The sequence below is a fragment of the Gallinula chloropus genome (genome assembly GCF_964237585.1).
Source record: "Gallinula chloropus genome assembly, chromosome: 2".
NCBI classification, from domain to species: Eukaryota; Metazoa; Chordata; class Aves; order Gruiformes; family Rallidae; genus Gallinula; species Gallinula chloropus.
This window is the reverse complement of record NC_140086.1, coordinates 94,252,936-94,268,820: the sequence shown is the minus strand read 5'-3', so window position 1 is coordinate 94,268,820 and position 15,885 is coordinate 94,252,936. Positions and strand designations below refer to the sequence as shown.

General features: G+C 44.5%; 1 protein-coding gene across 1 annotated transcript in view; it reads right to left on the bottom strand.

The window, feature by feature from the left end:
• Positions 1 to 425: 425 nt before the first annotated feature.
• The window catches only part of HIVEP1 (HIVEP zinc finger 1), a gene marked incomplete at both ends in the record, with an annotated part of 59,330 nt that continues 43,870 nt past the window's right edge, over positions 426 to 15,885 (bottom strand). Inside the window, 3 exons of the mRNA XM_084260638.1 lie at positions 426 to 1,589; positions 4,365 to 4,882; positions 14,818 to 14,922. Coding sequence (XP_084116764.1) covers positions 426 to 1,589; positions 4,365 to 4,882; positions 14,818 to 14,922 — 1,787 coding nt within the window. The remainder of the gene's footprint in view (positions 1,590 to 4,364; positions 4,883 to 14,817; positions 14,923 to 15,885) is intronic.

Below are 15,885 nucleotides of genomic sequence, written 5' to 3'. Positions count from 1 at the left end.
TACACAGAAACTTTGTCCCACAGCCATAAAAATTTACATTTAACAGTGCAACATATAATTTAATCCTTTATTTATCTGACATAAGATGTTTACTTACTAAACACAAGCAACTACCTGGGTTTAATATACATATTTTATATATATATATTTTATATATATATATTCAACAATCTGTACAGGTTTCTAAACATAAAACTCCAAAAAGGCACAATTGTCTATACAACATGTACAAAAATGGCTGGAGCTGACAAGAAACAACAATTATTGGTCAAGAGTTCATGACTGCACGAAGATTAGTAATGGGTTTGTGTCAGAAAAATGTGCTTTAAGGAAAAAGGAAGGTTTGCAAAGAAACCTGTAAGTGTTATAAAACCCAGCCCACCCCCCCCAGAAAAAAAAACCCAACCCACAATGAAAAACAAAATCTAGGTTGCTATTACAAGTCTATCCTCATCGTCACTGCTGCCATCACTAAATTGCACCGTGTTTTGCCGCCGGGGCAAGGCGGCTGCCCTGTGTACCTGTCTGTCCGGGGAGACAGTTTGGTGGACCGGGGACTTGGTTAAAGCGTCGGGATTCACCTTGGAGCGCAGCTCTGCCGGGGCCGCCCTCTTCACCTGGAGGGACGGGACGTCGCGCTTTGGCTTGGCGGGGTTTGCGAGCTCAGTCTTTTCGGGACCCGCCTTCCCTGGGCCATCAGGTCGCTCGTAGTCAGTCAGCGGGGCAGGCTCGGGATGGCTCTTCCCGCAGAACCACTGGCCACCAGCTGCTGCCTGAGGAGAAGAGGCCCGGCTGGCCTGGCCCACCTCAGCTGCGGGGAAGCTGACAGGAGCTGGCTCCGGCTGGGCCTCGCAGGCTTTGCCACTCGAGGCAGGAGCCTCGGAGGCGCCCTGCCCGTCGGTGCCAACAGGGCTGACGGAGGGGATGAGGGTTGGCAGGGCGATGTTCAGTATCTGCAAGCCGGGAATGTGGGCCTGTGGGCTGGGGTTGCCCTGTGGGGCCGTGCCGGTGGTCAAAACCTGGAGGCCCACAGCGTTCAGGGTAATCCCCGAAGGGCGCATCTGTGGGGCGATGTTAGTGTTTGCCAGGCCCAAGATGTTCACCGTCTCCATGCCAAGCGGCGGCAGAGGCTGCGGGCCGGGTGCGCCGAGGCCCTGGATGCCCGGCACGCTCACCTGGCCTATGGGAATGCACGGCACCACGCTGTTCACCTCGGCGACTCCCATGGGATTGGTGGCAGCCGCACTGCCCGTCTCACCCAGGGCGCTGGTAGTTCTGTGGATCACGCTAACGGCAGGGATGGTGAGCTGCACCGGCCCCGCCTGGATGGGAACGAAGGTGGAGTAGGTGGCCAGGCCAGCGGGGACCACCTGGATCCCCCCAACCGGTACCGTGCCGTAGGGTGCCTTGGCTTGCCGTTGCGAGTGCAGGGGCAGGTGGCTGAAGAGGTGAGTTTGGGGAGCCCTCAGCTCGGCGGCGTGCTGGGGGCACCCGGCCAGCTTCTCTGGGATTTCGGCGTAGGAGGACGGCGCGTTTGTCTGCATGCTGCGGTCCAGGGGCGAGGAGGGGGAGCTGACGGAGGGCGTGCTCTAGGAGAGAACAACACAGGCGTGTCAATGCAGCGGCTGCCGCTATCATCGAGGGAAATGCAAACATGAGGTAGATGGGAGTGCTCCCCACACAGCCTTTTAAGAAAAAAAACAACGAAAAACTGGTTCACAGTATATATACTGCCTACCCTGAACAATGAACTAATTTCCTTCCTTTCTTTTTCCAGCTTCTTCCTTGCCCAGTAATTGAATTTTCCTCTCCTAATTACCCTGGCTAATTTCTCTTGAACACTAGCAAACAAAACCACTGCTCAGTATCCTTTGTATGTTTTTTAAGGTGGGAGAAAGCTTTGGAGAACTGTTTTCTGTGGAAATCACCTCAGCCAAGACATTTAAAGAAACGTAAGGTGGCATTTCTGATTCACTGGGTTCCTCTCCTGGAGGCATTACCACCTCTGGCAGGTGGCATCATGGCACATCTGTAGGTCCTTCTACCCTGGAAGATGGCTGATAAGGAATGACAAGAGATGGCTGACAATTAGAGCACCCCCAGAGGTGAGACCCGGGGTACTAGAGTGAGACGTGGGTCCCACATCCAATTGCTGCCTCAGCTTGCCGTCACTTGGTGCGCAGACCTGTATTCACACGCTCCCTCTCATGTAACCTGTGGTACCGACCAAGGCTGGCAACTCCTTTCCTAAAAACACCTGAAATGAGAAGATTCAAGCTGCAATTTCAGTATTGCAGGATCTTTTCATTTTAGGCATATTCATAACATACCCAGAGTGGTGCACCCTCATTATTCAGCCTGTACTGTACTTCTGTGGCCTTGATCTCCAGAGAAGGCACAAAACCAAAATGCTAACAGAAATGCTTCCAAAAACTGCTGGTAGGAAATGCACTGATTGAAGGAGAACAGGATTTACCAACTACGCAGTGCCAAGCAGTCTACAAGGGAAGATGGGTGCAAGAAGGAACTCTCAGAATTAAGCCCTGCCTGACAGCTCACAAGAAGTCCTGATAAACTGTATGGATGCCTTTGAATGAACATACAGCCCTCCTGAGCTGTCTCTGCTGCCCAAGTGGGATCCCCAGCCATTCACAGCAAGAACAGACTAGTGACAGGTGCTGTCATCAGGCATGTGGCTGCCACTTCCTTTGGTCGGGGAAAGGAGGAGGTAGTCTGGAAAGGGATTACTGCCTTGTATTACTTACGGGGTTTTGGGGGGGTTTGGGGTTTTGTGTTTTTTTTTTTTTAAATATATTAATGTAGTCATTTATTGGAATTATATAAATTGAGACCTTTGACATTTTTAATTGTGTGAGTATTTTCTAGAGGCTTCGGTGGTTCTGTTCGATGAGGGAGTAAACTCAGTCAAATGCCTTTCTGGTATCTATTGGCAAGAACCGAAACCCAAAATCCAAATCCTAGGATCCTCCCTTTTTGTGGCGGATACATACGGTGGGCAGAGAGCACTACATTTCATTCTGTCATACTACAAAATCATCCCAGTGTACACTGGCCATACTGACACGCAGATTTGCCCAGCAGGAATGTGTCAAACAATGAAATGCAGTAGCTAATTGTTACTGGTTTTGCTCCCCAACACTTCACTATCTTCCATTTCCTAAACCCCAACTTCACTAGTACAGATTTTTGAAGGAAAAAGAAGCCAGTAAGTACTTAAATGATAATGAAAGTTTTACTTACTGTTTATGCTTTTGACAATTTCCTGCTGCTTGTTTTTCCCTAACTGCAGCATACACTACTTGTAAATACCGCACCCGCCACGGAGAAGGCAGTAACTGCTCCTTTATTTAAACTACATTTGGCATCACGTTTTTCTGAGCATTGTTCTGGAAAGTTCTAATGCCTCCATGGGCTGCAGTAAGAACGAAAAACTTTCAAGGGGTCCTTAGGGTCAATCATGTATGTGACTTGCACCATCCCCGTAACAGTCCATTAAAATGCTGCTGGATTGTAAAAAGCTGAACACCTGCCAGTTCCTCTCTGTGATTTCCTTGTAAAGACAACAGCCACTGAAATTCCTGAGCTCTCCTGCAGCCCTGCTCACAGACTGACCCCATCTTTCTGCCTGCTCTGAAGAGCCGTGTGTCTAGAATAAGCGTGGGCAAAATTGATCCTTTCCCCCTCAAAACGTCCTTTCAGCTTGGAGAAAAACCGGGACCATGGGGGAGGCTCAGGTCTCAGTTCTGCGCTCGTCTCTCCTTTTGTTATTGTGCAAGGGCAATCTCCTGGTTTCCTTGAACATCTGGTGCTCTTTCTAATTCTACTACTAAGCATATTTGAAGGAGAGATAAGCAATTGCACAATTTTTTTATAGTGATAAGGCAAAACCTTTGGGACTAGATTAATTTCCCTTGAGAACTGCCAACGAGTCTATTGTTGTATTCCAGAGTAAAATGACTGCTGAATCCTATCACTTTCTTCTGAAAACTTCATAACCACCACCATATGTTCGTTCTACGTATCTGTTGTACCCATTATTTGAAATACAATCTACCAGCCCCGACTTCAGCTGAAGTAACCCTATTACAATTAATCCTTTCAGCGGGAATACAATCAGACCCAAGAATCCAAAAAGCAGTGCTCCCACCACACTGTCGTTTCTACAGTCCCACAGATCTGTGCTCTCATTACTTGCAACTCTTCTTAAAGAAGACTCATCAGCCAACAACTCCAAGAATGAAGGGAAAGGCAAACAACATTTAGATCTTTGAAAAGCCTTCAAAAAAGACCTTTAAAAGGAGGATTTAAATCCCGCTCCCTCTCCTGCAGTCAGACACTCCTACCTTTGTAAGAGCTGCAGTCGGTATTAAGGAGCGGCCCAAGGCTGCTTCTGGATCAGGGTAATCCACAGACATCTGGCGACCTGGAGATGCAGGAGCAATGTCTGCCAGCGCCGCGCCAGCGCCACGGGGACCTGGTCCCCTCTCCTGGGTTTTTTCCTCATGTGCTTCCTGATGGGTGATTTCTGCTGGTGACCTGGAGGTCCTGGTAACCGACTGCACCGTGCTAAGGACAGTCATCTTCGTCAGCAGCGCTTTCGGCAGACCGTCCATAGAGTCCGTGTGAACCCCCGCAAAGCAGTCCGGGAGCCTGATGTCTTCATCAGCGCTGGCGGTGTCCTGCAGGCCGTGGCGAGAGGGGTGGTGCTGGGGGCTGGCCGTCACCGAGGGGGTTGTGGATAGGACTGACTCGGCCTGGCTGTCTTCGTCATCGTCTTCATTGTCGTTTTCTTCTTCATCTGCCCCGTCAGACTCCTCCACGTCGTATCCTGACCGGTCGTAGCCGCATCTCTGCTTCTCGCCTGCGAAAGCGGGAATGAGAAGGTAAAGCCAGGGCATGGCCCGGACTGATGGGGAGGGAGTAATCAGGAACACCAAAACACCCCACGTCACGTGCGTTTTTCAGCCACACTCCATCATCTCAAAGCAACAGGGAAGATTGTCAGGTTTGCTTTTGTTTTCTAGGGCACATGCTCAATTAATTACACAGCTACATAATCCTTCACCTTCTCCTTCTGTGTTGTGTTTCACCCTCCAGGTTTGGCTGTTTCCAGCCTTTTATGACCTTTTGCTCACAGTCACCCCTCACTCTCTCAGCTGGGGAGAAGCGAGCAGATACCCAGTGACAACACAGGGAGTTGGGTCGGCCAGCCGCAGCGGTGGGATATTCTCTAGCTGGTTCTGACTCAGAAGTGGGTGTCCTTGTACCCAACATGAATCACTGCCGCAAAGGTTTCTGAAAGATGCCAACAGGAAGACTGGAGGCTGTTAGTTAGGAATCTGTCTCGTTAACAGGCAGAAGAGACCAAAATTAGACCTTACCAGATTTCTCTGCTTTGCTCGTGTTTTGAAAGGTTTATTAACAAATCACCCAAGATCTCCTCGGAGGCAGGAAAACCCCAACCTTATCAAAACTCAGCTATGCATGAAACTTTGCTCAAATGAAGGAGCCCTCCTGACTTCAAGTGTTAAAGCCAAACTGCTGTCTGGTGGTAAATTTCTCCACAAAATATACAGCTCTACTGCAGCTTTTCACCTTCTTTTATATCATAACTTGGAAAGAAAGAATTGTCTTTACTAAAGAGACAGAAAATCCCATCTGCTCTATCTGATTCCAAGCCAGACTGTCTGGGATCATATTTTATATAAAAGACAAAATGCTCTGGATGCACTAATATTTTACATTCGATTAAAGGTCTGTCTGCTGAGCTCTCCAAAAAAAGTATCAGCGTAAAAATCATTTGTCTCTGCAAAACCAACGATGGCTGGTGAGTTAAAATCTCAGCCATCCCGTTCTGTGGAAAGCTCCATGGCAGCTCACCACCAAAATAAATGACTCCTCTGAAAGAAAAAATGTCAGGCCTTAAAACAATTTTAATATACTACCAATGCTTCAGGCTTCTACGTTACCAAAACCAAAACAAGCATCTTGAACTCTAGCTAAAATAAATGGGTTTAATTGAGCTACCTCTCAGTAAGTTGCCCACCATTATAAGCCTTTATGGTTTCAAATGAGCAGTGCAATTAGGAAGGAGACTAATAGCTTCTTTGAAAAAATCTCCTTATAATGACTTTGCCCCTTCTTTGCCTACATGGTAATTTGTACATTAACTAAATGTGGAAACTATAGATTTTCTACATTTACTACAGCAGGCACGAAACTGAAATGTTATTAAAAATACCCTAAATCCTCCAGGTCATTGGAATGATGCTAACAAAAATATTTTTTTGGATTTTAAATAGTCTTCATTTATAATTCTCCTCTCTTCAAAAATAAAATAAAATACATTTTAGTGGAAGAATTAATTCAGTAAGGTCCATTCCAAAAATATGGCAAGTAGGATTGTTAAAAATATTATTAACAAAACCACATGGAGTTATTCAATTTGTTTTCCCCCCTCTATACTTCTGTAATTTCTCTTCTTCACACAAACAGTGTTTCTTTGTCATTAATTTGCAAAGCAAACAAATCTCCAATGTTAGATCCTCTACGTATGTTACATTTCTGAATGGAAGCAACTTCCCACAGCGCCTCTGGCACAGATCTCAAAGACTCCTCCATGGGTTACACCTAAAGGGTGACCTGTGCATTACCTTCAACTCTTTAAATAAAGCACAGGGCATAGCAAAGCCTTGGGTTTCAGTCCGGACTCCCTCCAAAATGTGGTCTCCTTACCGACATCATGTAAGCATTCTCTGGGAAATCCTACCATTTCTTTCCTCTTTTCCTCCCTGTCTCCACATGAGTCATATTTTTCTATAAAAGGTGATGTCAATCACCAATGACTGTCTCCACTGGCAAGAGAAATTACCTGAAGTGATTAGACTGACTTGTCACATTTGTAAAGCAAGGAAAACATATGCTTAAACAATGCCCTGATTTAGAATAACAAGGTACCATCTTTTTTTTCAAATCACCATTTGAAAACACGATGGGATTTACTAGCAAACACTGCTTGTTTAGGAATGCTCTGCATATGTCTCGATCTTCTAGAATAAAACCATGGAAAGGGAAAGGAGAACCGTGTGTGGGGGGACAGATTCCTTACAGGCAGGAGTCCGTGGGATATCATTTCCCTCTATTGTTTCCCTGTTTACCTCCACCCTTTGTGCACTTGCCAGCTTCTGTTTAAATGTGGTTACCTGGAGCCAGAGCCTGCAGTGTAGGCAAGGTGACAGCGATGAATGTGGTTCCCTCACTCCCACACCGCTTTGAAGCATCAGATGGGGGGAAAAATCCCCATTCCTGACTCTCTTGCTCTGGCAAACGCACACAGGAATGCTCTGCTCTGGCTTTTATACCCCCCCTGTGCACGTCAGCTGACACAAGAAGTGCCCCAGCCTTCGCAATCAGCGACCCCGTTAACGCTGCCGCCCATCCGCGGAGCTGCGGGAGCACCCGATGCCAAGAGCTTTAAGTGGCGGGAGACCCAGGCAGGCAGGTTATGGGGCTTCTCGGAATGAGGCATCAAGCTGAGGCTGTGACCACTCCTTGTGGTGAAAGGCTCTTTTCTAAGCACTGTTAACGGAGTAGTATTGGCCCCTGTCCATTCTGGTAACTGTCTTCTGCCTGCTAAAGTTCCCTTGCAGTTTTAATTGGGGAAAAATTAATTCTTTGCTTCCCATCTTAAACCACACACAATTATAACCATATGCTGATGTAGCTTTTGTACCTATATATAGAGATACAGATAGAAAAGCGCTTGAACTCACTGAATTTCCAAAGGGAACAAAATTACTTCTGTGTTTAACTTCGTACGAGGTAGTAAAGCAGCGTGGGATATTTTAGAATGAAGGATGTGTCATAGATTTAAAGGCCACTGGCATATGGGGAAACGGCTTTTGGCATCAAAGTTCACAGTTTTTTTATTTAAAAAAAATATAAAAGGGAAAAAAAGTTTCACACTATTGAGTGAAGGCTTTGTGAAAGCTACTTCTTGCTCAGATTTTTAAGTCTCAGCATTTTAAGAGAAAGACCATTCAAAACTGCACCGTTTTTTATACAGAGTTCTTCTGGAAGGGTAGGGAATGTCTCTCACCCTTCATCAACTGCTGCAATCTCCTCTTTTATTTAAACCCCTTAGAAAGGCTCTTCTTCCTGAACTTCACAGAAGAAAGTAGAACTTTTGTCTACAGACCCAAACTCTGCAAAAATTAGGAAGAGCTGGAAATAAAGGAATAAATAGAAGTGTGGACACAGCTTTTGACTGGAGAAACTGCTCACATGCTGTAATTATATTTAACAAAACCAAATTTTAATCCTATGTAGTGAGGTAAGTGTATGCAAATCAAAGGCAAAAATCATCTCAGTCCTTCATTAATTTGCTGTCGGGCCTCCGTTAGTTAATCAGCTCTGCACTGTGTTTGTGGTGCTGATGAGCTTGTTGGTGGAGGCTCTGTTATACTCACATTTTACCTGAAAGTGATTTGGGAAAGAAAAAGCTTGAAGTTCTTCAGTACAAGAGCATTAGTTGGAATTCTGAGCATCACAGTATGTCCATTAGTGAAACGCCTGGGGCTGGCCAGTCCTCACACTGCTTTTGGCAGTTGTGATGCTATGAATTAGGTAACTGAAACAGGTCTCCTTGTGTACTCTCAAGTTCTTTTTTTTAAAGGTTTTTCCAACCTGGTTTTAACAATGGGCATCTGGTTCTCAACACGCTGCAAAGCAATAAAGGAAAGGTTCTTTAGGATGGCAACCTAACAGCTTTTAATTTTAATTGCAGTATTATCACCAATTAGTCTATCCTGTGACCTGACTTATCAGGCCCTGCTCAAGACTTGGCAATTTCTGCACCAAATCCAGTGATGAAGTTCAACACCTTGTGACTTAGTCGTATTTGGTTATAAGTTCATAATATTCCATAGGTTTTCACCTAAAGAACAAGACATTCATTTTCATTCTTTCACTGGCAGGAAGACAGGGAAGACCTGAAAATATACATCCAGACTGCTGAAGATTTGCACATTCCTAAACAAAAAGACAGTTATGCAGATAACTTTAGGATTGCTATTACTTATGCAGATTAACGATGTAGCTTATAAGTATCTGTTGGTCTGATCGCTATCTATTCCCATCTAAATTTCAATTTGCTAAACTGATTGGCTTTTAGCATCAGAGTAATGCAAACCAGTGTTTAGTGCCACAGATTGTGGAACTATCTTCAGTTATGGGTTGATATCTACATAAAAGCATTCAAAAATGAAGCATCTGTGCTACATTATATAGTCTCCATCAAACTCAAGAAAAAATCTATATACAGTGGCAATAAAGGCAGAAGTATTTACTAGTATGTCATTATATTATCACAAAATTGAAAGTAAGGTCTGTATATCATCAATGCACCCTTTATTTTTCTAAATTTTCAGCTCAGACTTGCGTTTCACCCATTGTATTGGTCTTGTCATAGACCATTCCACAACCATTCAAATAAATTTCAAAAAGGGTAAACCAAAATATGGATAAATAGCATCAGCTTCGACACCCAAACGTGCTGTCTCTCTGAGTCTGTTCACAGCCTTGACTTGACTGATTGCAGCCTTGCTTCAGCTACTGTCCACTGCTCGTCACCATCAAACAGGACTCACAGTGACATCTACTGGGTTAAGTTCAGACTGGTGACTGCCAGCCCTCCTCAGGAACTAGGAAAAGAACCAAAACCAAACAAACAACTGTGGGCTTTTCACTTTCAATGATGAGTATGGAAAGTAACCAAGGAAATTAACCAAAAAGTAAAAGTAACCTCTGTTCAAAGAGATGATTTACACCTGAGCCTTCCTGGGAAACCTGTATATTGCAAATCAACCCTAGCACTAAGTAGTCGATTCCCAGGCTGTAGGTGTAGGGCTCCAGCGTGTTTAATGTACATCTGGTTGAAGAATAGCCACTGGTTATATTATTATTGTTGTTGTTGTTATTATTGTTATAATATACAGAATGAGCCTTCCTTTCTATGTGACAAAGGAGGATATTATTGCAAGGATTTTCATTTATTTTCACTCCTTAAATGTAGGTGCAGTGAAAACACAGACTGAGTCATGATTAAGCTAATGAAGAGCCATGGAAACTCACTTAAGATCCACTACAAGTAATATATAGTGAATTAACCTAGAGCCATTGAATCTTTAGAAGGGTTTATTTAACACTGCAGAAAATGAAAGTGGGTTTTTGTATCTGTGTGCGTGTGTTTATATTAAAATACATATCTGAAACTTAAAGTTAGGTCTCTTCACTGGTAAAGCAACGAAAGTTTTGAGAGAAGATTTCTCCACAGAGACCATTTAAGCAAGTCCTGCCGATCTACTCATTTAATTATTAAATAACTATCTTGTGCAACTTTACTCAGGCCTACCATACTGCTCACTCATTAGCTTACATATGAAATATTGCAGGTTTAGAGTTCATAACTGTTTCAATTTAAAGACAAATTATTGTTGTTTTTAAGACTGCACAGCAAAATGCCGACATTTGGCCAGTGTGGCCACAGAGGATATCCCCAGTTGCAGTCTGTCACACTAAACAGTTCACCTCGTCTGACAATTTAATTCAGATATTAACATTCCTTACATTGTAACCCTGTGTTTTGGTGACAAGAACATTCCACAGAGCAGAAGATGAAAGATAAATGGAGGAGGGAATGGTTTTGAATACAGAAAGCCAGGCCAGAAATTTACTAATACCCAAATGATGACAAGTCCAAATACAAAGAATGCTATGTTAAAAGCTCTGGTCGCATATAGTTTCAGACAGCTAGAGAGCATCTCTTTTTTTCCCTAGATGCTACAGCACAACAGAATTCCAGCCTCTCAGATTACTGAAAAAGCAGGCTCTGGCTGTGCGTGCCTACGTGCCTGCATTCGGGACTGTGCACAAGTTCACGCTCCTTATTCAACCTGCATGAACTGTTCCCAGAATCTCCAGAGACCATCAGGTCCAACCCCCCTGCCAAAGCAGGGTCCCTGGGACAGGTGGCACAGGTAGGCATGCAGACAGGTCTTGAATTATCTCCAGAGATGGAGACTCCACCACCTCCCTGGGCAGCCTGTCCCAGGGCTCTGTCACCCTCACTGTGTAAAAGTTCTTCTGCATGTTGGTGCAGAACTTCCTGTGCTCCAACTCGCAGCCGTTGCCCCTTGTCCTGTCCCCACAGGACACTGAAAAGGGGCTGGCCATTTCCCTCTGTCTCCCACACTTCAGATATTTATAAACATTAATAAGGTACCCTCTTAGTCTTCTCAAGGCTGAACAGCCCTAGTTCTTTCAGCCTTTCCTCGTAGGGAAGATGCTCCAGACCTTTAATCACCTTCGCAGCCCTCCTCTGGACTCTCTCCAGGAGATCCCTGTCTTTTTTATACCAGGGAGCCCAGAACTGGACACAATACTCCAGGTGGGGCCTGACCAGGGCAGAGTAGAGGGGGAGGATCACCTCCTTCGACCTGCTGGCAACGCTTCTTTTGATGCACCCCAGGATCCCATTGGCTCTCTCAGCCACCAGGGCACACTGGTGACTCATGGCCAACCTGTCATCTACCAGGACCCCCAGGTCCTTCTCCACAGAGCTCTTCTCCAGCAGGTCATCCCCCAGCCTGTGCTGATACAAGTGGTTATTCATCTGTACTGCTGTCGGGTCACAGCTGACTTCAAATACAAATCCACAAAAACATATATTCCAATAATCACGATTGCCTAAGCTTTAAAAACCCGACATTGTAACCAGCCACCTCCTTAGTAAATAAAAAGTTGGTGGTTTGTTAAATTTCTGGCTAATTCTCTATTCAAAGTCTGGTGGAAGACATACAGCTTAGTTATGTTAAGCAAAGGTGCAGATGTTTTTATTGTCATAACAGTAATCAGTATTCCAGATGTTTGGATAACCAATTAGTTTGAGACAGACAGACATTCTAGGGGTCAGGAAGCAGGCCAATCTCACACGGCCTATGGGAAGACGTTTCTTTTCTGAGGTCATAACGGTTTCTTATCAGATTTTCTGCACCTTCCTCTACTGCACCTCATGTTCATTGCCTTCCAACCAAGAGCAGAGATGGGGCTGGGCAGACCTCTTAGCAACCACGCAGCTCCTGAGGTACAAAACATGTGCCTCTAAAGGCGTCATTCGGAGGACGGGCGGAAGGGCCAAAGGCCTCACGCCGTGAGTGCAGCTCAATACCTGAGGCCCTTCACGTTGTCCTTTGTGGGGGATGCGCTGCTGGCAGGGCTGTCCCCAGAGCCCAGACCTGACACGAGGGGTGCCGCCCCAAAGGCGAGCTCTGCCACACCAACCCCATGGAAAGGGCAGCCAAAGAGGTGGCTGAAGCCGCTTCGCTAACCGAGACTGCCCTGACAACTCAGAAAACCAAACGCACTCAAATCACATTCAAATGTACCCAAAAAGTTAGCACATACAGAATTTCAGAGAGGGCAGCAGAACCACCTACATTTCAAAAAAGCATATATGCAAATACTTCACGCTTTCTTCTTTCTTTTTTATCCCCCTCCTGATGCTTTGCCTTAAAAATGGGCCGAGGAGCAACTTTGTGAAGTGTCATGAGAAATGCCTTCAAGCGTGGCTGGGTACGCTCGGGGATGAAATTGTGCCTTTAAACCCCTGCTCGTTGGATTTACACGGGTAGCTGGAAGTGCACTGTGCTACATATGCACCAACTGGAGAGGCTGGACCGGTTCGGTTTGGCTGCAGCAAACGTGTGTTTATCATGGGCTTCATTACCCTGCTTTTTGGATGGGACTTCTGTGCTGAGCTTTGTGCTGCATGGCTCACTTTGCTAGGGGGGTACCTGAGCCAGATCATTTAGAGAAGGTAGGGGTTTTATCACCACGCTGGTTTCTGGTTTGGGGCTTTTTAAATAAAGAAAGAAGCATTACCTGCTCTATTTTGGGGGAAAAAGAAAATAAGAAAAGAGAAAGTATTGCAGTCTTAATATTAATTTTCTGGAAGAATTTCAAGGATTATGTAGCAAATCCTGTTAAATGTTTGTCTTCCTTTTTTCCCCAAAGACAATCTTTAATTTAATGAGTAATTACTGTACTGAAGCAAAGAACTTATTTTAGAGAATGTATAATGTATTTGTAATATGATTGCACACACCTGTACATGACATGTAAAAAGAGGCACACTCACTCTCTCTCTCTCTCTCTCAAGTAAATAGTCTTAAAGCCAAAAGAAAGCAATCTTTCAACAAATATTTGAAATGGCTTACTTCTACTGGGTGTTACTGATAATTCTGTTAACATCTGAAACATTTCCTATTACATTATAACCACAAATGCAATTTTACCGTACGCCATTGGGAATATTGATTTATCAATCAATAAAATGTTTTCAGTTCCTAGTAAATGGAAATACCTGTTCTGCTGTAGTTTACAAAACTAAGTAAAATGTCAAAAGCTCCTGAATGGTGCTTAAAAATGTGATGATTTTTCTGTCATGTGAAGGCTGCAAATGTTAATGCAAACTGCTCCTCTGTGAGGAAAGGGCGGTAATTTGTACCGCCGCTTATCTTCCCTGCTATTTATCTGGTACCTCAGATTGCAAAGGGGGGACATGTTTCTAGCTTACAAAAAGGGAGTATATTTAAGAATGCCAAAAAAGGGAAAATGCAGGTTTCTCCGTACCTAGTGCACTTCTGAATCATACCCGCTGAGTCATATTCCCAGCATTATTTAGAATTAGATTCAAGCCGCTTCGCTTGCTCTGCTCGCGGTTGTCATTCGGGAGTCAGCGCCTTCATCTTTCTTGCCCTTTACTGTTTAAATAAAGATCCCCACTGCTTTCTTTTCTCAAAACCTCACCCGCAATCTAATAAACTATTCCACTGACAGGGGGAAAAAAAACCCACAAGGCAAGACAACAGGACTCATCGCTCTGCTGGGAAACGGGAGGAAGGAGAAACGGCCCCACTGCACCGAGATCTGAAGCGGAGTCCTAACGCACAATCCTGTTCTGCATCTCACTGCGTCTTGGTGCAGCGACATCTTTCTTATCACACTGAGCCAAACCCACGTGAACCCGGTCTAGAGCCCCCTGACTGTCCTCGATCTCATCTCCTGCTCAGCAGAGCTGTCTCGGGGTGCAGGAAGTGCAGAATTCCAATTATCAGCAAATACATTCATTCTGATAACACTCTGTTCACGAATGGAGAAGTAGAACAGGTCAAGATGAAAAACGTTCATAATTTCAACATGATCTCTATCTGCTGCTTTATGCCCAATTATCTGTCAAGGAGGACACAACTCTACACTGGAAGATGATTAACCTTCTTGCAAAGCACTCAGCAACATAGTTGGGATTGGTTGCACCCCAATCACATCAAGTCTGTGATGGTATTTTTATGGAATGTGCATCTCAAAACACTGACAATTTCATGCACAGCTCTTTTCAAACAAACACTACATATGACTACTTTTTTTTTTTTCTAGGCAAATAGCTGGTTTTCTGGTATTTTCAGCCTTGTCATACTTATCAGTGAATCTCATAAAGTTAAACTACATCTTACTTTGTGAAGGATTCAGCAGCAACTTATCTTTAGCATATGCTTGTCATTTCTTTTACTTAAGGTTTTTCAAGTATTCCTTACTCCCTTGGACTAGCTTCTTAGATGTTTATCTCTGTATCTATTCCCTGTACAAGAATTTAAAAGCTTTGGAAAGGAAAGGGTAAGAAACTGGGATGGCAAAATAAATAGAAAAATGCAGTAAAGAAAGAAGATTTTAGTTTCTTACCAAATTCTTCTTCTCCTTCCTGGTCATCTATCAAGCCTACCGAGACTCCCAAGTCCATGCATTTCTTGCTATGTGCCTTCGACTTCATATGTTTTGTTAAATTTCCTGAAGAAAAAATGAAAAAACCAAAACCAAACCCCAATTACTCTGTGACCATACAAATGTATGCAAACACACACTCTGCACGTCTCTCTCTTACTCAGCTACATTTATAACCACCTCTCCCATCTGATTTCACACTTGATAGAACCTTGCCCCACAATGTGAGCTGTGAAGGGCTGAGGCAGACTCAGCACCCCGAACGCTACGGGCTGTCTGGCTGTTTGTCGTGAAGTTCTTGACTAGAGATAAAACAGAACAGGACAGAAATCCTATATGACAACGTATTTTGCACTGGTGTGAAAGATCCCTCCTTTGTTTATGGCACAGTATAAAAGACTCAGTCTTCAAAGTCACGCTGACAGAAAACGACCATGTGAAACTGGAGTTCGTGTCTTGCAGCTCTTTTGGTATTTGATGGATTCTATTTTTAGTGTCATCGTTTCCACTGCCAACCTAAACAAACGGATTAATTTTGTTCAGAATCGGAGCATGAACATACTCGATCTGTATCTCTACAGCGAGTGCGTAACTGCTGGGAGGCCCCACAGCCTGCTCTCCCCTCTTCCTCCGAAAAGAAAGTATGACAAGTAACATCAAGAGAACTGTATGGGTAGACCAGAGGTCTGTCAATTATGGCACCTGTGAAACGCATGCTACGACAAGTAACCAACCGCTTACTTTATACTTCCTGTTGTCTCTCAAAACCTGTTTCTTTGAGCTGCTTCAATGGGAGAAATTACAGTAGGTGAAATGGTTCAGCCCTGCTTCCAAACCAAGCTAGGGATTCACCTCAAAATTGCAAGTAACTGTTACGAAGCTCTGTGACTACACTGACTTGCACAGAGCAGACTTCCCAGCTTTGTGCACTGCACGATTTACTGGCCCCAGTGTCCTTCCATCTACCAACCATCAAGCACCCAGCAGCGCGACTGACTGCCCGCAGCGACAGCAACAGTCAGGCACCGC